This window comes from Camelus bactrianus, chromosome 7 (assembly GCF_048773025.1).
Source record: "Camelus bactrianus isolate YW-2024 breed Bactrian camel chromosome 7, ASM4877302v1, whole genome shotgun sequence".
NCBI lineage: Eukaryota > Metazoa > Chordata > Mammalia > Artiodactyla > Camelidae > Camelus > Camelus bactrianus.
Genome location: NC_133545.1, coordinates 38,165,857 through 38,191,655, shown reverse-complemented (window position 1 = coordinate 38,191,655; position 25,799 = coordinate 38,165,857). Strand labels below are relative to the sequence as shown.

Genomic DNA, 25,799 nt, shown 5'->3' with positions numbered 1-25,799 from the left:
GTACCTGAAATAATTCAAAGGAGGCCAACCAAGTACGACTTTGTAGAGCCTGGGAATTATGCAGGAAGTAGAATTAGCTATGATTAACACACCAGTTGATTTTAAAACATGTGTATAAACTATTACATTTAATCATCTTCCCAGAGACTCTCTGAGGAAACTTTGTTTATGGATGGTTTGGAGACTGCTTCCAGCTTAATTCCTTGTTGGATGAGCAGAGTTGAGTCTAAACTGATGAAGTTTCCCGCTGTATCTGTGTGCATGGAGATGTTTGCATTTCCCTAGAAAGTATCTCCTAGCTGAAGCAGAGACAGACTTCCAGCAAACTCCTCAGATTTTCTAGCTAACCCTTTTGATTTGCATGAGCACAGAGGGGCTCCGTCTGCCTATCTCACTGCTGTCAGGCAAGACCACTGCTGCTCAGCTTAATACAAACATACAGCCAGTCTCGTACCAAAACAGCCTGCATCTCGAATCATCTGACTTTATGTTACCAGAATCAAGAAGGGTGATTCTTGAGATCGTTGAGAGGAAGGCTACGTTTCATTATCAGTTTATCCACTCCGGACTAGCCTTTCCATGTATAGAAAACTGGTGGTTTATCAGAAAACAAAAAAGAAAGAAGAGAAGAATAGAAGGATGGGCATGACAAATCCAAACCAAAAGTTTTTAAGTAGACGTATTAAACGTTTATTGTCCATGTATTGTACATTGCACCATAAATATAAATACCATATGTGTGAATGAGCCCGTGACTTCTGCCACTGAGAGAGGCAGTTGGCAAGGGGAAAAGCCACCCAGCTGGAGGGGCAGCAGGGAGACCACTGACTCTCTGTGCCTGCGTCCAGCAGGTCAGTGTGGGAAGAGTCCAGGCATGTGGTTCTTGGTCCAAATCGAAATGATATCATCAGATGGCAGTTTCTCAATTTCCTTTGGTGTTCTTTCCATCTGTTTACTCTATCTTGCTCTCCAGAAGTTCTTCCATCAATGCTGTAAAACACATTCTGTTTAGAGAGGTTTATTTGTTCAGACTGAATTATGAGATGGCGTGACTTTCTGCTTTTTTTAAGCAATGCCCAGATTTTCATAGCACATTCAGGTAGACTTACCCCAATGTCCTGTAGCTAGTTGCCTAAAGACCTCCTTTTTCGAAATTCCTTTGTCATTATATCCAGGATCCAGAACAAGCCTTTGGGCTCATTTTTTTCCTCCTCTGTCAATTATGAAAGCTCTTCTGGTACATAGGTTTCTAGAGCAGACAAACGAAGGTTGAAGTACAAACTAATGCTAGTGTTTTCGAAAACCAGAAAAATGACTGATTTCTGTCTCGTGCAAACAGGATCACACATGCGTGTACATACCCCACTAGTTACTGCAGAGTTTTCAAGCTCAGTATTATTGATAGTTTGGCCAGATAATTCTTTGTGGTGGATAAGTCTTTCCTGTGCGTTTTGTGAGGTTTAGCAATATCTCTGGCCTCTACCAACTAGATGCCGATAGCAACCCCTCCCCTGAAGGTGTGACAACCAACACTATCTCCAGACATTTCCAAAAGTCCCCTGGGGGGCACCTTCAGCCCTGACTGAGAACCACTGGTACTCTAAACAGGGGTGACAGCATAGATGAAGCCAGAAATAAACACCTGTGGTATGAATCACAGTAACTGGATTCTTGACACAGTGATTAGATGAAATAGAAGGGGGAGGGTAGAGTGAGGCTGACCTTTTGCTGATGTAAAAAATGACAAACTAAAAGCCTCTGGATTCAATTGAATGTGTTTCTGTATTTTCATTGTCTAGCCCTACAAAAAAAATTATAAAGGCATGATTATATCTTGATTGATTAAAGTCACCATCTTTGCTTTAGTTGCTAGGAAGCTAGAAATAAATTTTTATCCCATCGCTAGTGGCATGTGGGTTTTGTGCAGTGAGCTTTCTCCTGACGTCATCTTATGTGTCTACTACTCTTACATGTTTTGGATTATTTAGTGTGTATGCCTATAAGCTACTTCCAATCCTCTTTTGAATGGAGGCAAGGAAAAAATACTTAGATACTTACATCCATACATACACAAATAAAATGAGTTGATTCCATGGTTTCAGAACCAAAGCTTACTTTGATTACCTGCAGTAGTTAAATGAGTGTGGCATTATTTCCAACAGTGACATTGCATTGTCTGTTTCTGAAATCCCACACAATTCCTGCTTTATTGACTGGCTTAGTCTGTCTCGGCAGTGCTTGGGGCTCTCTCAGACCCCTGAAAGGAACAGTGAAGAGGAAACCTGAAGTAAATGTGTTGTATGTTCTCAGAGGCTTCTCTTTGCCATAGTCAGTGATAACAGTAATTTATAATTTTGGAGGTAATAGGCAACAGCTGAGGCACAAAATTGTTGTACTCCTTAAAGTACAACGCTTTTTGTGGGGTTGGTCTGAAAGACCAGTGATGAGTCTTTAAAAAAAAAGAGTCCTCTTAAAGCCAGACCTGAAGAAAGTGTGAAAAGGATTACTGTCTTTTAATAACACAGGACATTCTCCCTTTCAAATTGAAAAGAATTAATTTGGTTCGGATGACTTATTTAAAATAAAATGTTTGGAGTGAGCTAAACAAACTTTAGAAAGCTTTTGTGCAAATGCCATTTCTTGCCAAAGTATGAGCCATAGACTAAAGCGGTCCCACTTTCCCTGGGCTGATTGCCGTGGGACCATGAGTTGGGTGCCAAGAAGGCCACTGTTCATTGTGTGCATAGCACTTGGTTTACCAAGTGAAATGTTACCTTACTGCACGTGTGGCAAACAGTAGGTGGAATCTTGTCCTCGCTACCTGACAAGAGACCTGAGTCAGATAAATTCTTTGCTGGCAGAATGTCTGTTTTCAGACACAGAGGTAGTACTTAGTAGCGAAGTTTTCACTAGCAGAGGAGTGGATGTGTGCGTGTGTGGATGTGTGTGTGTTGAGAGAGAGAGGAGAGAGAGAGAAAGAGACTGACTTTGAGAAAGAATTTAATCTCAACCATCTACAAGACCAGAGGCAACCCAAGGCAGCCCAGACATAGATGTCCAATCTCCAGTCTCATGGATTCATTAAGTAGTGCCTGTAGCTACATCAGTCCTAACCATCGGGATCCAAACCCAAAATGAAAGTTCACGATTACATAACGCAGAGGAGGATAGGGTATACTGAGCACAGATGTGCGTTTAATTGAAATAACCTCAACTACACATCCCACAAGTAACAGGAAGTATCAGATTTCAGCAACTTAGGGTGCGAGGAGGCTCACAGTTGCCAGGTGACTTTTTAAAAGCCTCAAGGGTTAGATTCCCAGCTGTGCGCAGCACTGCTGTGCCTGCTGTCCTAGAGGACCCCCGCCTGCTGCGTGCGCCCAGCGCGGGCACCGTGGAGTTGCCCTGGCTGGTTTTGGCTCACCTACTTAAGACCCTGAGTGTGCCTGCAGCTATCTCTAATTAAAGAGTAGCTGGGGTTGGGGGGAATGCAGCAACATCTTAATGAAACAGTGACCTTTGGGCCTATTTTGTGAGAAATCTCCACTGACAGAGGTTCCACAAATTAGTAATTCTGTGTTTGAGCAAGGTTTCTGGCCTCCGAGACTGTAAGCAGCTCCAGGTTCCTTAATGCCAAGAGTCTGTCCTTAACCCGGGAAAGCAAGGAAATTTGAAACCGGAGTTCAGGATGCTTGTAGAATAAGAATTTGTGGTGTTGACTTTAGCCTTGCCGAGGAGGTGTTAAGCAAAGTGGCCACTGAACTTTCTGCCCCAGCATCTGGAGGTGGATTTGTCACTGCTCCCAAGGCCCAACCAGCAGACAGAGGTGGCAAATAAAACCCAACTGTACCACACATGGTGTCTAGGAAACCCCACACAGGCAGGAGGGGCATTAAAAGGGTGTGAGGAAATCAGTTTGTTTTCTGTTATGGATGCTGTTCTGTGCTAAGGGATACTGTTCCTTTAAATTTTCTGACTGTAAGTTGATGCAAAGTTGGAGGAGGCAGAAATTATTGGGGGCCATCTTCTATCTACCACCTATTGTCATTTTCTACAGGGTGTTAATACTTCATAAGTTCTGACCGTATACTTACCAGTCATCGTCACCACCATCATCCTCATCATCAAATAACAACAATGGGCAATAATTGCAGGGGCAGCCATGGCTCCTACTTGTTCAGCATCTTCTGTGTGTCTGAACGCTGTCCTGGGCTATCTCATTTGATCTTTGATCCTTGCAGCCACCTTCTAGTCAAGTCATGTTATTAGCTCCATTTTACAGCTGAGGTAACTGAGGCTTAGGGATCAAGTGGTGGAGCCTGAATTCCTACAAGGAAGTCTGGCCCCAGGGCCTGGGCTGGAATTTCTACCCTTGACTTCTTTGTCATTTTTGTACGGTCAGACAACTGATTGCAGTTAGGAAGGGAAGAGAAGGTCTGGAGGGCTTTACAATTGGTAAGGATTAGAGACTGGTGAAGGATCTCAGGCGGAGTTTCCAATTTGGCAGGGTTTCCCTCCACCCCACCCAGGAAGAAACTTAGATTCAAGTGCCCAGACTTTCATCCACCTGGCGACACCGCCACCTTTCTGCTTCGGCTCAGAGCAGTGATAGTTGGTGTGCTCGACAAATCCAGCTGGCATGGTTTTCCATGTCCTCTCACTTTTCCCGGTATTTTTCTTCTCCTTCCTGGCAACTCAGGGTTGAGATATTTCCAGCAGTAAATGAAGATCTCTCCCAATTTTCTTACAATAATAAAATACATGTAATTTAATATTTGAAATAACTGTGTATAAATTTCACTGGGAGTAGGAAAGAGTTGAAGTTGCTCTGCCAGTCATGGTCATCATATTAACATGGAATTGTATAAATGAATGGACCTTACTATGAGGTCAACCCTCTTACTTCTTAGGTGAGGAAACTGAGACTCAGGGTAGTATTAACTGAAGAGTTGGGATGAGTTTTTTTTTTTTTTTTTTAACCTCCTACTCCAGTATTCATTCTGTAACATCATATGGCCCCCCTGGATTTTTGCTTGGGATATTATTAAATCATTCAATGAAAAGTTGCTTTCTTGCCTAATTTTTAAAGACTATGTTTTATACAGAAAGATACATATTTATAAATACATATGCATTATTAGACACCTGGTCCATTTAGTCAAGGCTGCCATCTTGAATCACAAAAAAGAGGCAAGCATCCAGTTTTTAAAGGAACTTGTGACCAAAACGTCTTAACAGTGGTACACCTAAAATGCGGCTAAGTGAAAAAACAAACAAAGAATACAAATCCCAAACTCTGAAAATGAAAAGTATACTTTGTGGAAAAGCCTGTATAATAAATTACACATTACTCTATGCAAAGCTGAGGCAGGTTTATACCTCTCTGGAGGTCACATCTCCCACGAGTAAAATAAGAACAACAAAAATTGCTACTCTGCTGCCTCTACAATTGCTTCTATTACCAGCAGCGATTTATTGAATATAAATCCGTGTCAGGCATTGTGATAAACACTCTCCATGCATTCTGTCATTTAATCTCACAACAATCTGTGAAGTGGAAGCTATTATCCCCATTTTAGAAATGAGAGATCTGAGGGTCTGAGGAATTAAATAAGGTGAGGTCAGCTAATGCCTGGTCCATGAGACCCCAAAGCCGAAACTTTTAAGCACTATTGTGTGTTCTCTGTTGACTACATTATTCTTCATTTTGGAGGCTTGCCTCTGGATATATACAAAGTTTACCAATTTCTTTCCTCTATACATGATCAGGGTCTTCTATTTGAAAGCAGTTGTATTTCCTCACCTTTTAAAACCTTAGCTACGTTTCCGAGGTCCCTTAAACTCTTCAGTCTCTTGGGTTATAATACTTGAGTTCTAACCTTCCCTGGGAGTTTGGAGAAATGACTCATTAGCTGCACTCTGTAGTTCCCTTTGATGTGAAGTTCATATTGATGAATACTGTCCTCTTCTTCCTCATCGCAGTCTCCTTTTTGGTTAATACTCTCTGCCCCCAGCCATTGCTCCCCTCCTCTGCTCCACACTTTCCTGTCTCTCTTCAGTACATACATCTGTTCTCCTTTCACTTGACACCTTTTAATCCTGTGAACTCACAGCTCTGCCTCCACGGTACCCCTTCTTTAGTTAACTCTCTCATTCTGGTTTCATATTGTCTGTACTTCCAGGTTCTTAATGTAGGACTTCTGGACAAGACGCTAATATGGTAGATCTCAGTGTCTCATTTTTTTGGAGACCACGTTCTTCTTTCACAATGTACTGTATTTGAATTTAACAGTTGCTACCTTTGATTCTCCAAATTATCTTGGTTGGGAGTTGGATGAAGAGATTAATGGCTGATTTCCAGCCCCTATCTGTTGACTGAATTCTGGCACCTCCTTTATCCCAGCTGCACAGGTTTTGAGTCTTAATGTTATTTCTCATACTTTTGGCATTTCTCTCCCATGTTGATCATCGGTCATCAAGTCTGGTTGCTTGTCTCTTTGCATTGTTTTTCTAATAAATAATTTCCTTTCCATTCCCACAGCAGCCAGACCCTCATCCTTTTGCCTGCAACTAACTTCTGTTTTTCCTTCCGTCAGCCCTTTCTGCATACCACTGTCAGAACCCAAACTTGGCTTTCACAAGGACCTACACCAGCTTCCTGCACTGGTCTCTTGCAGAATTTCCCAAAGTTTGTTTTATAAAACGCTAGTGCTGAGGGACAGTAATGAGTAATATTTTTGAAACAAGATTCTGTGATTAAATACATTAGGGAAATGCTGGGTCAAGTAAACTTAGATATGTTTCCTCACTGCAGAGTTCTCAGAGCCCTTTCTATGCCAGCGTGCAGGGTAAACTTTCAGGAGGATGATGGAGTACGGGTACCTCCCGAACTAATTTGGGCTGCAAAGGTTTTTCTTATTTCTACTTATTTTGGCAGAGTCACAGGCAGGATTGATGTTTCAGAGGAAACAGGTTAAGAAATGTTGGTTCTTTGGACTACATTTAAACTTCTTGGGCTGGCAATAAATCTCAGGCCAATTTATTTATAGATGGCTTGAGTGTCTCACATCTCTCGGAGCAACTACCCGCTCTGGCAGATCTGTCTTCTGCTCTTCTTGCGCAAACTGCCTTCTTTTCCTTGCCCATGACTGTTAACATTCTTCTTTTGGCCTCGAGGCTTACTCCATTCTAGTCCCAAACCTACCTTGTATATGTCTTTCCTAGACCAACTCAGCTCACATTGTCTTTTCAACAAATTTCTGTTTTATGTGTATGTTACAGTCTTATTCAGTCCTATTTTAGCCAGTCTATTTGCTTGATTTGCATAGTTTTATCATAATAAAACTAACAATGACTGCCGTCTGAGCATCTATTATGTTCTCAGCACTTTTGTGATCCTGTCTTTATCTTTATAATCACCCTGAAAGGTGGTGGTTCTTAGACACACTTTACAGGTGAACAAATTGAAGTTGTGTAGGTGGTGTGTGCATGATTTTGTAGTCACTGAGTGGCAAGACTGGGATTCAAACCCGGACTCTCTTCTCAGCAACATACTTAAAGTTCCCAGAGCTTTAAGGTGGCTTTAAAGCTAGAAGGTAGGTTAATTTAGAGACGTGAAACCTATCTCTTCAGCTCAGGTACACAGCTTTCTTTATTGATAAATAGCAATTTCTAGTTTAAAGAGACCAGACGTTTTGGGGTCAGAGCTTGGTTGATAGAGTGGCAAAAATGCTCATCTGTAACAAGTTTGTATTAACACTTGGTGAGTTTCCAGCATTCTGGAAGGTGTCCTGGAGGACATGGATTAAAAAGCTGATACAGACTCTGAGTTTAGGAACTTGCAATGTGGTTGGGGAGATGAAATGTAAACACCTTTAAATGAGAAAACCATATAATATAGTTTATAGTTAACTTCTAGATAGGTATTCTTAAACTGAAGTTCATGAACTCCTAAGAGGTCATTGATCAGTCTTGGGACAGTGTGTCTGTGAACCTCTACATTTGAGCCAGTATATTCATGTACACTTGGAAGGGTATCTACACATTTCTTCAGATTCCCAAAAAGCTCTGTAACCCAACTCGTTAACTCCGACTGCGTGGGATGCTGTAATACATAGAGTGTAAATGGAAACATCATGGCCAGGAAGGCACTGGCCTCAGAGCCACAGACACTGGGTTGGACTCTGTCTTTACTGCTGTTCTCTGGTTGACCATGAGCAACATGACAACCTCTCTAAACTCATTGCTAAGAAATTAAAAGAAGAATCAGAAAAGTAGTGAGGCTTAGAGGAGATAGTGAAACTATGGAAAGTATCTGGCATAAACTAGTCACTTTAGAATAGTCACATTGGCTTTTGCTAAATGTACTAGTTTCATTTTGCTGCAGATACAAACTTAGTATCTTAAAAACAGTACACATTTTGTTATCTTAATAAGTTCTGGAGATCAGAAGTTTGAAATGGATCTTAATCGGCCAAAATCAAGGTGTTGGCAGGGCCGCATTCCTTCTTGAGGCTCTGGGGGAGAATCCGTTTTCAGGCTTTGTCCAGCTTCTTAAGGCTGCCCGTGTTGTTTGATTCAAGGCCTCCTTCTGTCTTCAAAGCCGACAGTGGCAAATCAAGTCCTCATGCTGCATCACTGACACTCACTCTTCTACCTTCCTCTTTCACTGTTAAGGATCCTCATGATAACGTTGGTCCTGCCTGGATTATCCAGGATAATTCCCCATCTCAGCTGAGTAACCACCTTAGTTCCATTTGCAGCCTTAACTCCTTGTTCTGCGAGCCTTCATTAATTATTCAATTAATTAATGGATTAAGCAAAATTCTATTTATTACCTGCCATAGGCCATTCATTACAATGAACTGTTTTAGTGAATTCAGTGTGGTCAGTTTATTTTTTTCCACCAAAATATATTCTTTAATTAATTAACCCATTTATTTAACAAATATTTGACACCTGACCAGGCATGTCTGTGAGTAATGCACAGATAAGTCTGTTTATCATATTTATATCTATAAATACAGATCCTCCAATATACAAGGCAGCCTGCCAGGCACTAAGAAATACACACAAAATTTACATATAAGGAGTTTAATGCCTGGTTTAGGAGTTAAGGATACGTTATGACTAAAAGCTAGGGTAGAAAGTGATTTATCATGAGTGTGCTGTGGGCTTGGTGACCATATTTTTAACCCTCAAACTGAAAAACCTAGTGTGACTAGAGGAGAGAGTATTTGAAATGAAGTCTGTCCCAGAAAATCTGAGCTCTGTGGTCAGTTTTGTTCTGGGGATTTAAAGGAAAGAGCAGTGACTTTGGCTGAGGCACTGGGAAAGCCGGCAGCTGGGGAGCTGGCACGGGAGACTGGAGCTGAAGGACTCCTGTGCCATAAACTGTGAAGTTCAGGCCACTGTTCGAGCCAAGGTGAGAGGTGAGAAGCCCTGGGCTCAGGTGGGGAGGCTGTAGGATATCAGCCGGGCTTTAGGGTGAAATTTAGTTTAGGTTCGATCTCGAAGGTGGTGATGCTTCCTTTGCTCTGCTGTTGAAGTTGGTGAGTACAGGAGGTTATGGAAAACATGTGGAAAGAAACTTATATTCTTAACAGTATCCCTACCAAACCTTTTCTTTTCTTTTCTTTTTTCTTTTCTCTCTCTCTCTCTATTTCTTCCTTCCTTCCTTTCTTTTTAAATATTAGCTTCTGGTGCCTATGCAACTTTTTTAAAAAATCAGTTTTTATATGTAGATTTGTAAGTATATCTGGTGGAGAGAGATCCACTATGCCTTCCCCCCACATTCACACAGTAAAATCAGATTAAGTTCTTGATTTAAGAAGCCAAGGGTGTATTAGTTTCTGGTGTACAGCATAGTGAACACTGTAAATTAACTGCACTTTGGCTTAAAAAGACAGAGATTGGGGAAAAAAAGAGAGGGGGGGTGGAAAAAGGAAGCCAAGGGTGTAAAATCTTAAAGGAATCCAGGTGCCCCTTGGTGGAACTTCTGTCGGCTTTCAGGTCCCCTGGGGGCAACAGCCGCCTCTGAGCGAGGCCAGAGCCTCCTGTGCAGAGAAGTTCGGTTCCTGCTGGGTCACACACAGCCTGTTTATATTGGAAGCTTACATCATGTTCAGGAAGAGCCTCGACCAACTGCATAAGGGCTTGTGTTAAGAGCAATGTTTCTAATCCCAGCCTTTCCTGGTTCTTGACTCAAACTTGGCATCATCACGACTCCCAGCCACCTGGGGTTCTCAGGAGCCCCTGCATGACCCAGTGACCCTGGTGTCCCACAGGGCCTGTTTCACGGCAGTTTGTGTTGAGGAAAGCTTAAAGCCATATTTTTTATTTGATAGACTTCCTCGTGGTTAGAACACTGCTCCAGAAACGTCCTGATCTGTGTGGTGGTGTGGTACGATGAGTTAGAGAGATGGTCCTCTTTGCAGAAGTAATGGACTGAGGGTGAAAGTCACTTTCTTTGTCTTCAAAGTGATCTTAATGACTGGGGGAATCTTACATTAAGTGAAGAGGAAATAAAATTTCATGTACAGGATAATCTTAATTATGTTAAAATACATGCACACACAGGCACCCCCCCCCCCAAATTATTATTAAACGGATTATTTCTTGGTGGTGGAACCATGAGTGATGCTTTTTTTTCTTATGCTTTTCTGTTTTTGTTTTGTTGTGTTTTGGGGGGAGGAGATTAGAGTCTTCTCAGTTTCTCTTATTTTCCTTATGACATGAAGTTGTATAATTTTCCCTTAATTTTCTTTGACGGATATTTGGAGAATAATCACTGCTCGCAGAAGGAAGGCATTTTATTAGAATAAATATACCCATGGCAGAAATAAATGTACCTGATGAGATTAAGAGAAAAACATTGGAATTATGTTTTCAGAAGCAGCCTGAATCTCTCAATTCTCATAGCAGTCTTATTAAAGCACATAACATCAAAGCAAAATGTTTTCATGCAGTATTTTTAACTTTTGAAAACAAATGTCCTTATTCCAAGAGTATACGTAGCGTTTGTGAATAATAACATGTACATGTAAATAATAATGTATATACACAGAAACAAGAAAGAGGAAAATAAATGTCACACATAATTCCATTTCCTAAGAGGAAAAAATATCCTTAATATTTGGGTTTCTACACTTCTCATCCTTTTTCCCCCAATGCCTAGACATTGTATACATTTTACTGAACATAAACTGAAACAAAAATGACGTCTGATGATTGGACTTAAAGGACTATGAAAAAACACACCACTGCTTGTAAACTGGCATTTTTCTCTCTGTCCTCCAACTGAAGCATATTCAAGCAAGGTTAGTTATAGAATGGGCTGTTTATTCAGCTCCAGTGATCACTCCAGTCTTTCCAGAAGAGTGTGACCAGACATCTGGACGTCTTGGACTGCATCTCCTTTCACCAGGTCTGCTGAACAAAAATTACAGGAGGATACAGTGTTCATGTTTGTCCCCCAAGTGTTTCTCCAGTTTTTCCCTTTTCAGCGAAGCAGATTTGTGTGACCCTGAGCTTCTCAGTTTCAGTTGTTCTCCAGCACACATGTTCGCTGCTCCTGCAGGACTGGGCATAGGGACCTTGAGGAGCCAAGAAAAAGGGCCAAGGTTTCAAAATTATTTCAGTTTGTGATGCACACATCCCAAATGCAACACGTAGTTCTCAGGCATCTTCCTCGTCATGAAATTTTGTTGGCTTCTTCTGTATTGCTGTTACACGAAAAATCATCCTGATCTCCAAACCCTTCTCTTCCACAAGTTAGGGACTCTTGAAAAACGTCTTTCCTGACAGCCCTGCTCACACACGATTTCCCTTGCCCGGTACCCCTGGATGTCCCGCACTGCTTCCTGTGTGGTTACGAGCAAGCTGAGGTTTCCCAGGGCCCAGGGCCACTATGCTAAGGCAGTATATTTTCTGATGCTTCTTTGAGGATTTGCTTTGTCACATAGTTGACCGTATCTACAGGTACCCACATTTTGACTCGTAAAAATAAAACATGAAGACAACAAAAACGAAAACAGACATGCATAAGGCAGAAAGGAAAAAAAATCACTCATGGCTCTACCACCAAGAAATAACCACAGCTTATAATTTGGTGGTATGTGTGTGTTTGAGTATTTATCTTAACACAGTCAAGATTATCCTATAGATAGAATTTTGTTTCCTGTTGGCATGAGCATTTCCTCAGTCATGAACATCATCAACAAACTTTTTCAGTGACTACCTAATAGTTCATTTTCTGGATATACCACCAAGTGCTTAGCTGTTTGTTTAACATTAGCATACAGTCTAAATATCCATTTTCTTATAATGTGTCCATGATCTGTAGTGCTAAGGTATGTAGTGAATGCTTGGCAAATGTTAGCGATGACTGTTTTTGTTAATGATAGTTTTGATGCAGTTGGTGTCATCACCGCTAGAGAAGTTGTATGTTGTCCTCTGCAGACTCTGGGCAGAAGATGCAGGCATTGCCTGTGCCTGCTCACAGCTGAGAGAGGATTTCCCAGGAGTATAATTTCAACTCCTTCATTTGTGCCTGGGCTGAGGTCCATCTGTTACAAGCTCAAAAGCTCAAAAACTTTGATTGATTCTGGGTTTTTTGCCGAGTATGTGGAGTTTAAAACTCTGAAGAGCCCTGGCTTGAATTTGGTGCATCTGGTGGTCAGGTTAACATTTAGTCCTTCCGTGGCAGGTGGTAGTATTAACTCTGAACTGTAATTCTCCTGGTGCACCCTGGGGTGTCCCAAAGGACTGCCTTGCTCCTTGTCAGCCAAAAAGCACCGTTTTCATGCCAGGGAGGGATTCTGCTTGTCAGAATGGGGGCGGGGAGGGGGAATGGGTGATGGGACAATTTTGAAAGTAATCACTTGGAGAAAGAACTGGAAAATGCAGTCTTGGGTGGTTAGCTGGGTGGGGACACTCGGGGGGATATAGTTAGCTGGGTGGGGACACTCGGGTGGATGTAGTTAGCTAGGTGGGGACACTCGGGGGGATGTAGTTAGCTAGGTGGGGACACTTGGGGGGATGTAGTTAGCTAGGTGGGGACACTCGGGGGGTGTAAGATTAGGAAGGTGGAGCTAGGACATAATATGAAGCAACAAACAGTAAAATTGGAGTCACATGAAAAAAAAAAACCAACCATGAAGGTTAAGGAAGGAATAGAAATGGAGGGTGAATTAAATTGTTAGTGCTGAGGTTTCAAAGCTTTCTCTCCAACCCATTTCTTCCACCCTCCTCCCCCAACTAGAGCCTTTTATATATTCTTTAAAGTATTTGTTCACTGAATCTATCCTGCAAACCAGAAACTCTCTTTTGTGAGTCTCTATTAAATGTTGACAAGGAAAGCTAACTTAGAACAAGTTATTAACTTATTAAATTCCAAATACATGTGATTTAGATGGAGCCATATGAAATTGACACACAAAATGACATAATGTATCATAACATAAAACAACAATACTCTCCAAACACTTTAGAAATTAAAAGCAAATGTTTGCCTTGGATCCCATTGGTCCTATCAGATCATTGGCACATCCTTCCTCTCTCTCGATGCTCTATTCTTCCCCGACATACTCAGAGCAATTACTTATAGGAAAGTTTCACATTCTTGACCTGTTCTAGTGCTGCCTGAAAATTGCTTTTTTATGATAGTTCTTTCATCATGTGGGCTAATTTCTCTAAATGAATTTCTCATTTTCTGGTTGTTCACCCCTTCTTAAAAAAAAACAGATAAAATATCTTTGCATGCAGAACAAATAAATGCCAAATTTTGTTTTTAAAAAAGAAACAATACTTAATTTTCTCTAAAAACCTTTGAAATACTCCAGTGTAAAACTTTACCTGGGTATCGTAAGTATTTGAATTAATGGTATTTTGAAATGATGAATTCATTGGAATTTCTTTAACTTACCAAATGCTGGGTTTTACAATTTATCTTTTTTTATCTAACTTTAGATTTTGATACACAGATCAAACTATAGGAGCCTTGTATTTCTAAATAAAACACCCAGAGACTATCAGTTTTATTGATATTTTGGTTCCTAAAAGTTTAAACATGTATCTGTTTGGCAATTCTGTTTATCTGGCCTTAAAAATACATGAGTACTGAATATAATACATTTGTTTAAACCATGAATAACATTTAGAATACCGTGTTTCCAAATGTTTTGAATCAGTTAAATGGAAATAATACCAATGCTTTGGTGTATTGTCATTTATGTTGCTCTCTTTTATTTATTCTCCGTTCTTGTTTATATGGTTATGGAATTAAGTCAGTTCTATTTACAAAATTATCCTAGTTTCATTTCTCTGTCCTTGACATTAAGACCACAGAAGCATATTGAGATTCTCAAATAGAGATGCCTTAAAAAATTCAGGAGTATTATAAGTAACTTTTAAATGTACAAGCACCAGAAGTGTTACATGTCCTATGAGATTTGGTACAAACTTTTAAAACAACTAATCTTTTTTTTTAAGTTGATTTTCCTTAGTGCAGCTCTGCTCAGTCCCTCCCTTACCTGCCAGCTGCCCCTGTCAGGTTTATTGCAGGGACCCCTGATTTCTCTTTGAATCCCTCGCTCGGTTTATGACCTGCTTTTGTCTCTCACTCATCCGCAGAGCCCGGCGTTTGCACGGTATTCGGAGATCCCCACTACAACACTTTTGACGGACGGACATTTAACTTTCAGGGGACGTGTCAGTACGTTTTGACAAAAGACTGCTCCTCCCCTGCCTCGCCCTTTCAGGTGCTGGTGAAGAACGATGCACGCAGGACCCGCTCCTTCTCCTGGACCAAGTCAGTGGACCTGGTGCTGGGCACCAGCACTGTCAGCCTCCAGCAGCACCTGACCGTGCGCTGGAACGGCTCGCGCATCGCGCTGCCCTGCCAGGCGCCGCAGTTTCACATCGACCTGGATGGCTACCTCTTGAAAGTGACGACCAAAGCAGGTGGGCTTCCAGAAGCACGGGGCTTCTGTGTCTCTCCGGCCCTTCCCTCTGTCTCACCCTCTTGGGCTCAGGAGCTGCAGCTGCTTCTCCTCCTCCACGGAGGAAAACCAGAGGCAGAGAAGTGTTCCATCTGTAGGCATTGTCTCATCCGCACTCACTGGAGCTTTGAAGGGGGATCCCAGAGATGGCACAAAATAGCTGAAGAAATTTGCACACTGGGGAGCCTTGCAATCCAACGCGAGTCTCACCAGTCTTGCAATCTGTCCCCATCCAGTGCTTTTCCATCCTCATTCCAAAAATAGCAGTTGTGCTCTCCGAATAACCCCTTTCCTATGTTTTGTTGCTATTTGAGGTCATTGATGTCCAGCTTGGAATTGTCAGTGTCCTTCCCAGCTTAGCCAGTAATGTGCAGTTTCACATCTGGGAGAAAGACTGTTTCCTTGTTAGCATCTGTCCAAGAAGGAGGGATTCCTCAAAAGCAAACCGCAAACGTGTGGGTGTACAGATGGGAGTGTGGATGATGGACTGTATGACCAGCAGTCCTGGCCGTTCTTGACCCTGGAGAAGGATGCTCATGCGTTGAGGGCTAGAACCATTGGCTCCTGCTGGAGGACACTTAAGGATGCTTGCTCTGAAAGCATCCCCCAGCCTTGGGCACATGGAGCTGGCTGCTGAGGCCTTTTCTCAGCATCACATGTTGCCTGAGGCTTGCTGGACTCTGTGTTTCCATGCTGTGGGCAGATCCATTTCCTCTAGGCCAAACTGTTCATGGTTGCTAGTAGGTTACCCCTAGGGGTTCAGTGAGGCTTAAATTCTTGTCTGTGAGGTGCTGCCTAAGAGAGACATCTTAGAAGCAGGACTCAGTCTTTCAGTATCAGCCTTGAAGAATGAATTCAGCTCGTTCACACATTTTATTATATCATGTATGGTTCCTTCCATGCTGCCTTTGGTTAGTGCATATTGTTTGTCAATTGGATAATGAATTGCATGTTTTCCTGACCGATGCTGTTTCTTTAAGCGTGATACTTGAGGAAATCAGCATCTTTCTTGCTTTTTGCATTGATGAGAGTTTAACAGTGTAAAAGCATCAGCTGGGTTCCAGGTTCTTTAGCTAATATGGACCCGAAAGGGAAACAATTGATAAAGGAGGCACTTCTGAGGGACTATAGTGACTGTTCTCCGGAGCACCTTCAGAACCCGGCTAATTGTTTCCATTCAAGCCAGAATGTAGGTGGCAAATTGATTTGAGCCCATGGAATGCCAGCTCAGCTAAACAAAGGCAGGAAGCCAAGGAGAAGCCTGGGAGCTATTATTTAGAGAGTATAACATGGTTTCAGTGAGAAATGTTACATATTAATGTATTGGAACATTCTATAAAGAAGGAAAGATTCCCATTATTCACTTTGAACGCGGTAGATGTGAAAAGCTCCATTCATTCAACTTTAAAGGGATTAGTCCATCCCAGAAGTTCAGACACCTGTTGTTGTATTCAAATAACGTGCCACTCTGCACATGCAGCCCTTGGCTCATTCCTTAGAAGGAGGCAACAGTTTTTGGCTCCATGAAAAAGGTACACGAAACGATCCATTATTACACAGTACTAATTAGAGGAACCTTGCTTATCCGTTTGCAAGCCAGCTAGACACAATGGAGTCTACTGATATGGAAATTATTACACAGCCTGTCACCACAGCCTAGTTCTCAAAGGGATTCTGGATGCTCGAAGATTCCTAACATTCGAGGAAGTCTGATACTGTTGCTCTCACAGCTGCCAGTGCCTTATGGGATAAGGGCGCTCCTTGTAAGGATTTCACATGGTGTAAAAATGAGCAAAGGATGAGACTGCTAAGAAAATAATAAACGATCATAATTAGACAAATACCATAATTAGATTAGTGAATTTAAGTCTCCTAGACCTTGAACTCAGGTTTACAATTTCTTTTCTTTTTCCTTCTCTCTTGCCACAATGGAAATAATTTATGTGGTTCCCTTAATACCCAGCTGAACAATTTCCTGTAGCACGCGAAGTGCACCAGCTTTCTGCTTCCCACGGAAGAACTGTTTATTTCTCTGGGCAGTAAACTTGCTTTGAAATTATCCTTTGAGTGGAGCAATTCCATTTCCAGACAATGGTCTTTTCCACCCTGGTCCACCTATCTCTGTGTATACTACCCTTTAGGGATATTTTCTTTTTATCACCTATTGATTGTCTATCTCAAATATCCCAGTATACCCTTTGAGTGTTCTCCATCCATAATTGTTTTGTGTTTTTTTATAAGCTCGTGATCAAAGGGTACTTTCTTCAAAATAGCAGCTTAAATCAAGCCTGAGGCTGGAGGATAGGAGTCGGGGAGGAAGGACGATTTGCCCCTGTGGCTTATAGACTCAGCACTTCATGATGGAATCATTTGGCAGTGAAGCACAGGTGGCCGTGTGGCTTGGGTGGAATTAGGCTGTAGCTGTTTACCTAATAACAACTGGGGTAGTAAGAAGGCACCAGGCAGGGCTTAGTAGTTTGAGAAAGCACTCTCACCCCCATCACAGCCCCCGCACCCCAACTCCCGGCACTTAGCAGATAATTCAAAAATATTTCCTTTCTGCCATCTGTTCACTTCATCAACTCCACCTGAAAGAGTTACGTCAGATCCACCTGAAAGCATTAACACGTGGGAGTGTGGCTTTTTATTTTACTTTGCTAGAGCTCTGTACTTGACGAACCTGGAGAATATATTTTTCTTTTTTTCTTTGGCGTAAGCTTTGAACAGAAAAACTGTCCATTTTTAAGCATCCCTATGGTATGTCTACAGATCCTGCACCTCCTCTCTCTTTTAAAAGCAGACTGCAGCAAGAGCAATGACAGCAATGCAGAAACAAAGAGACACAAAACAGACAACCCCCAAATAAAAGAACAACAGCTCCCCGACCAAGAAACAAACAAAACAACAACCGAAAACCAGAAGTAGTGTCTGGAGCTGGGTCACACCTTTGAAGGGCGAAAAACAAGTTGGTAAAACATTCACTGGTGAGAAGGGAAAATTGGAAGGCTCTTCATACGGTGGAAGGAATGTGGCCGCTGCTCACATCCCAGATGAGACATGTGCTTCAGCTCTGGCCTCTAACTCTGCCAGTGATTTCTACAAATGTCCCATGCAGAGAATTGGGAAACTCATCCCAGCTGCAGAAAGGGCTAACCCCAACCTCTAAGTGCTTCCACGATGTTTTCATCTCATAAGATGCCTATTTAAAAATATCTTTTGGAAGAGCAGTTTTTTTTTTTCCCAGTTACGACTTATAAATTTTTTGCCTGTCACTAATGTAATTTACTTTGCATGGACTTTACTCATGCTGAGGGTAAAAATAATCGTGCAAACACACACACACATGCACGTGTATATATATATACAGCACTAGACAAAGGCATCTGTCATCAAATAAGCCATCCTTCCACAATCTGAAGCCCAGCATTGTTCGGTGAAAATTCTCTTAATAGAATAGTAACAAAGAAAAGAGGAGGAAAGGAGAGTGAATTACAAATGATTCTCCTACTTTGGGGACCATGTTTCATGAAAGAGATGTCTAGAGTCTTGAGAGAAGAGTTTATTAAAAACACAATGGGTCTGCATCTTCCCAAGCATGCCTGGACCAGCAGTCCATTGCAAAGAAAGAATGATTGGCTTGTTCACTGTGAGTTGAGTTCCCATGAACTCAGTTGCCCAAAGTCTCAAATTTATTATGTCACTGCCAGTAATTTTGTTGGAGCTCCTTTGGATGTAAATTCTCAACCAATGTGGCATTTGGAAGAATAGCATTTGCCTGCTGTCTAGGAAAGAGATTTGTAGTTTGGAAAATTTTGCAATGTGGAGAATCTTTGGAATTAGGCTCTAAAAGTTAGAGTGTTGTATGGAATTGATTTTCTCCCCTCGTTTCTCTGGCTGGGCAGCTGCCTAGTTACAGGCTTAGGAGGTCAAGTTTCTTCTATACCTTAGAGAGTGCGTTACAAATCATATTATGGTTTGCTTGTCCTTTTTCAAAATGTTATTTCAGTGTCTTAACTAGCATGAAATTCACAAATTTCTTTGGCTTTGCAGATTTGTTGTATCAATTTACAGGGTAATTCATTCATTTAGTGAGTATATACTATGTGCCAGACAATGTGTTGGGTGATGGGGTATGAAGAAATAGAAATCATTTTATGTGATAGTTGTGGTTGTCAGAATTGACACCATCTTCTCTGAGATCCACACAGGCGGTCAGTCCAGTGTGTGGATAGACGAGCAGTGGGTCCTTGCTCTGATCACCTTGTCCCATTACTGTTTTCTCTTCACTCAGTTACTGTCAAGTGCCCAAGAGAGACTTTCTGATGACCTTCTTCCTTGATTTTTACCCAACTCTATTTAACTGCGTTTTTGGAACTGAGCTTCTTCTCCCACCCAAGAAATCTTCTCTACCATTTGCCTTGGACTGAGAATGCTTCCATTCTTTTCATTTATCATACAGTGATTTCCATATGGGCCTTTTTGTTTACCTCTTGAGAAATCCAGTTTTAGGCCACTGGTTTATTCTACCAATCGCTCTCCCTAAAGCGGATCTGTAACTCTTTCTTGTGGCCGTTGTGTGGCCTACTCACAGGAATGCTGTTTGGCTGGGCTTCTCCTCCTGGACCAAGTCCAAGGGAATATTGACTTTAGCATATTGGCTTAGGGAATATTAGCTTTTAGCATCTTACTTCTGGGCGTTTCTTACCGATCTTACATCACTCTGATTTTGCCTCATGCCAATTTTATATTCGGACAAGATCCATTCCCTCCCTCCCCACCCATTTCTTCTTTCTCATCATTGCCTTATCCTCTGACTTCTGAGCATCTTCTGAACATTTTGTCATCAGGGTAATATTGATACTTCAAGAATGAAGATAAAGTCGTCTAAAAAGAGTCATGTTGCCCCTTCCACAGGCTCAGAACAGACTAAATCAAAGGCTAGGTTTTATCAGAAACCCAAGAGGGTAAAATTAAAATATCCACAGCTAGGAAGAGTTTCTATTTTTTTGTTGTTAAAAGAGGACTTTCTCTATGGGCTGTCACTCTCAGGAGACAGTGACAGTGAATAAGGAGAAGTCTCAGGGAAGAAACCTTCTCTTGGTGCTCATGCCACAGAATTAGTACCTAGTTCATCCATTCACTTGGGGCTTGAGTACTGCCAGGATATTACTAGAACAGTAAGAAAAGTTTCCACTACACACTTGAGACATAAAGAAAAACTCTGACCAGAGTTATCATTTACTCTGGGCTGAGCCTCAAATGGCTTTTCGTGAAACCCTCTCCTTTGTCTTATTGGACAGTGTCTTCACATACGATATCAGGATAAATATGAGAACATTTCTTCTTAACCCTCTGGTTGGACTGATCTGTGCTGTGTGACAGCAGAACCTGGTTGTCCAACATGTGACATAGAAATTCCACCACTCAGTAGGGTCTCTGGCTAGAGTAAATCCTGGAAGCTTCGGGTCAGCAAGTCTGGAGAGATATATGAATGTTCTCAGACAAGTCCTCCAACTTTTTAGATGGTACATTAAGCAAACCGAGAGGGGCCTACATCTCTACCTTCTAGAGTGGAGACCATTTCCTAGGTGAACAAGAGAGTGCTGTTCCACTGACTCTGTCCCACACAAGAGGAACTTTTGCCCATGATCTGGTAGCCTCCAACACCTCCTCAGATGTTGATGCTTATGATCAGCCCACACATGGAGGCCCCAACCTAGGGCTGATAACAACTCAACCCTGGGAAGCATGTCTCAGGGATGACTATAAAATAACAAGGGAGCAAACATTTTTCATTTGTATGAGTGTTGTCTTTTGAAGAGGATGTGTTCAGAAGCTATATATTTATTACTTTACTCTTCCACTGTAACAAATAATTTGGACATTTTCATTTGGCATTTGGTATAATCATATGGAGGGTTGAATAAAGAAAAAAATTACATTAAAAAACTATCATCTTTTTATCTTTCCATGTCTATATTATAGTAGTCATTGGATAAATGAAAATATGATTTGGACCAACTCAGCTACTCTAGAAAAGGACAAAAAGTTAAACCATAAAGGAACATGGTCAATGAATAGTCACCTACAAATCAAACTAGGGCACTTCAGGTATCACTGTTAGGGCAAACTTTATACATTTAAAAAATTCTAAGCCCCAATAAGGAAGTGATTCATGTAATATCACACAATGTTTGATATGGCAAGATTAAAAGGTAATCAAGAATTTGATTAGATCCTTAATGTTTTCCGTTTTAGAGGATAGTCAAATGTGCAGTGTACAGATCTATACACCTGGGAATTATTGGTGGATTCAAGAGTGGTTGATCCTCTTTTCCTCTAGGTTTGGAAATATCCTGGGATGGAGACAGTTTTGTGGAAGTCACGGCTGCCCCCCATCTGAAAGGCAAGCTCTGTGGTCTCTGTGGCAACTACAATGGACATAAGCGTGATGACTTAATTGGTGGAGATGGAAACTTCAAGTTTGACGTGGATGACTTTGCTGAGTCTTGGAGGGTGGAATCCAATGAGTTCTGCAACAGACCCAAGAGAAAACCAGTGCCTGAACTGTGTCAAGGGACCGTGAAGGTGAAGCTTCGAGCCCATCGGGAATGCCAGAAACTCAAATCCTGGGAGTTTCAGACCTGCCACTCAACTGTAGACTATGCCACTTTCTACCGGTAAGTACAGTGATCTGGGAAACAGGCTTGGGTTACAGACCAAGGATAGACTTGACCTTGGAATAGAGGGTATCAGATCTCTTGGTATACAAAACAAGGTCCCCTAAAGCATAGTGTAAACACCTCTGCTGCTTTCTCATCTTGAGACTGGTCTCATCTTGACTCAGTCCCATGTTATGTTCCAAATTAGGAAATTGCAGGAAGGATTTCACAGCTCTCTCTTCTAGGTGATTCTGTTTTTGTGTCTGCAGGTTCACTGGGAAGCTAGTGATTCTCTAGGATTTTTCCAGGTGTTAACTTCTTGACTCTAAGATTAAGGAGTACTTCCCAAATTCTGGCCTTGAAACACAATGGTATAGGGCAGAGGTGGGAATCTCAAATCATTATGGCTCCCTTTGGGTGTTTCGGTGAGCTTGGTTATTCTAGGTCTAAGGAAGAGTTCGTCAGGTTTTTCTCATCGCCTAGCCCCAAACAAATCTGCGCATGGAAAACATGGCTGTGATGTAAGGATTCCTCGGATCTTGGCTAACTATGAGACTTTGTGTCTAGGTCAGAGGAGAGTAGAAACGGGACTTGAGGATGGAGGAAGGAAGGTCTCTCATTAAGACTATGGATTCTGTAACCTTTTCTAACTCTGATTAACCCTCTTCCATATAAAGCAACTGGTTACAAAGGAAACTTGGATTTGACTTCCATACGACAAGGTGGCATTTGTGAGTTAATGAGTTTGGCCTGATTGTACTTGCATTTATTGCACAATTCCATGGGTTCGAGAGCTGTGACTGTCTATAACTTTAACCACCACGGCTGTGGGAGGAAACATGAGATGAACACAGCCCAAAAAGGCCTTATTTAAGTGATTTGCCTGCCTGTGCCTCTTAAAATGAGAAAACTCCTGTGGTCTGAAGCCACAGAGAAGTTATTTTTACTCTTTAATTGCCACCAGTTTATTTCCCCTAGTTCTTGTTAAATGTGATTTTTAAAAAATAATTATTTGATCTTTGGACATAAAAGATAAAGTCCTGTAAAGGAGGCTCAGAGTGGGGTGGAAAAAGGACCGTCCTTGTCATCACAAATCCCTGAACAGGGCTGCATCTGCCAAACGATTTGGCTCCAACCCATATGTTTCATTCCTTCAAGCCATTTTCTGGTTATAATTTGAATTCTCTGGGTTTAGCTTCCTTCTCCTCCCTGCACCTGCCCACCCTAGATTGACCTCACCCTTGTTTGGGGGAGAGGTAATTACTATTTATTATTACTTATTTTTATTAATGGAAGTACTGGGGATTGAACCCAGGCCCTCATGCATGCTAAGCATGCACTCTGCCACTAAGCTATACCCATCCCCAGCCTTGTCTATTGAAATTGAAAGATCTTAATGTAATATTTTGGAGTAAGTTAAGCACCTGGACAGACAAACCAGGCTTCATTTGTAGTCTAAATATCCATCATGTGAAAGTCTGATGGGAAACAGAGCACAGCAATTAAGAACTTGGTGGTCTCCCAGCGCTCAAAATCCAGTCCAGCTCTACAACCTTGAATAATTATTTAAGCCCTCTAAACCTTAGTTTGCTTATCTAGGAAGTGGGGAGAATAAAAGAGCCTACCTTGACAAGCTGTCATTCAGATTTTTCATGAGATCTTCATAATCTCTTCATTCAGAGATTATGAACATTAACGCAGGTGCTCAACCCAGCGCCCACACGTATTAAGTACTCTGTAATTGTTGGCTGCTATCCTATCTTCTACCATTAATTAAATGATTAACAAGGGTAAGACCTCTTTTGGAAGCCCGCTGACCCAGGTGCGGATTTGGATTGGACATGTCTCTATCTCAAACAGAATGGAAAGGCTGTACTTCTCCCAGGGCTCCAGCAGTCTACACCTTTGGTTTTCATCCCATTTCAAAGGAATGTGTTGAAAACAAAAGTTGGAGAGTGAGCCTGCAGAGATTGGTCCGTTTTTGCAAACTTCTATTTCTTTTCTCTCTTTGGTGACTTATTTCGTATTATGATCCCTGGACTTAGAGTAGGAATGTGATGAGCACCTTGGCAGAAGTCTTGAGAAATGACTTGGACATGAACAGAATCAGAATTGTTAGGTGGCCAGGCAGATGCTTGCTGTCTGCTCTTGAAAGTTGGGCCGGCAGCTCTAGCAGCACAGCGGGGGTCACTGTGTGAGGGGCTTGATGTCTGAGTTTGCGGAGCTTATGGGAATGCTCTTGGGATCTTTGTGCAGTGAAGTTTGGAGGATGGACTATGGTGGGAGGTGGGCTCGTGTTCTTCTGTGCATGGTGTAGTGGCCCAGCACGCTCCAGGCCAGCCACCCCCTGGAAGAGGCCGGGGAGCTCAGGAGGGTAGAGCTGGACCATCCTGCTGGTCACACACTTTGCTGATAATCTCACTCCCCAACCAAGAGGTGCATCTTCATGCATTTTCAAGTAAGGGTGGCCAACGTTTGGTAGATCCTGGGTTTCTTTCTTTCTTCCAAGCACAGGTGTGGCAGAAGAAAGAAAAGAAACAAGGTCAACACAGAAAGGGAATTACATTCTCGGGGGATCTCAAGCAAGAACCAGACCCTAGGTTGCCTTTAGGAAGCAATGGACAGAGGATGTATTGGGTGATGCCAAGCTGGACGTAACTTCAACTCTGCCACTCTCTAGCTGTGTGGCCCTGGTAGCTTGCTGAGTTTCAGATTCTTTACCTGTAGAATAGGTATTCAATGCCTGGTAGGATTGCTTCTCCAGGGACTGAGGTCAGCAGGCATTGCCGCGTTGGCACGTGATAGGTGGGCAGTACTGGCATGGTGTGCTGTGGTCCTGTGTCCCTTCCTTTCTGTGGGGAATCTTGCCCCCAGCTCAGCCACTCACCTTTCTGATTATCAATGTCTTCTCTTGTTCTCATCACAAAGATGAGATGAATCTGTGGAGCAATTTAAAAAATGACCCCATTTCTCTTTCGTGACACTGACTGAAATACTGTAAGTGAAGATTGCATTGCAAGCCTTGAAAGAAACTGTTGCTTTTGTCTTATAAGAATAATACATATTAATGTATGACATTTAAATAATATTAAAAAGAACAAAACAGCAATCATGTGACATTCCACACATGTAAACTTTTTTCGGTATGTTTTATGTCATTGGTGACATTTCTAAGATGAACCTGTAAACACAGTTGTGACCAGGGCGGTGATCTTTTTTATGTCAGTATAGGACTAACAAGATTTGCCTTGATATCATGGAAGGTCATATGTTTGAATTTCGTATGAATTTGATTCCTTTCATTTTCCCCTCATCCTCCAAAGAAACATCTGTATTTTCCTTTAGGACAAAGATACAAATGCAACCTTCCAAGCACCACTGTATTTGTAACTTAGAGAAGGGAGAGAATAAAGGAGTATTTCTCTGAGGGAATGTTACCTCTTTTGGGTTTCCTTCGTCATATGACATGTTCCACAGGGAAAACTGTTATAGATTTAAGACAGCTTTGCTTATAAGATCAAAATAATAATTCTGATTTTTCTGAATTAGAGTTTAATTTTGAGATGTCTAGATTTGAGAACTTATTTTATTTTGGTCTCTTACCCAGTTCAAAATGTGTAATAGAAAATTGTCCATTGCCTCAAAACTCGAAAAACTTTGTAAATGAGTAAGAAATGACTACATATTAGCCAAGACTTTTTTTTTTTTTTTCCACTTTTGGGAAACTTTCTAAGTTTTGCTCATTTCTTCTTCACAAATCAGTTCCACACATCTTGGCATCATTTGGCATAAAAATGTAGTGTTTAATGAAAGTCTTTGTGATCAGCATAATTTAGCTTCATTAACTCATTGAATATGTTTGGGTGCAAAATAATTCAGTTATGAATCACATAAAAATTTTAACTGGCTGCATTGATAACGTGTCTTAAGTCCTAGAGTTGTTAATTGACTTGTCCTCAAATTAGATAATCCTCTTTACAAATTTTTTGCTTAGTCTTTGCTGGCGTGTTATAGAGACATTTCTGGTAGCAAGGGAGGTAGGATACTGTGGAAAAATGAATGTGAAATTATTTGAATTATATTTGGACTTAAATGCAGGCTCCCTTGAGGGGAAAATGTTGAGTCTTCGTGTCTTTTC

The 25,799-nt window shown here is 41.6% G+C and overlaps 1 protein-coding gene across 5 annotated transcripts in view; it reads left to right on the top strand.

Annotated features, from left to right (window-relative positions):
* The window catches only part of BMPER (BMP binding endothelial regulator), a 266,365-nt gene that overhangs the window by 174,789 nt on the left and 65,777 nt on the right, over positions 1-25,799 (top strand). For all 5 annotated transcript variants that reach the window (XM_074367258.1, XM_074367259.1, XM_010970983.3 and 2 more), the window contains 2 exons: positions 14,632-14,961; positions 21,343-21,679. In XM_074367258.1, the coding sequence (XP_074223359.1) occupies positions 14,632-14,961; positions 21,343-21,679 (667 nt within the window). The remainder of the gene's footprint in view (positions 1-14,631; positions 14,962-21,342; positions 21,680-25,799) is intronic.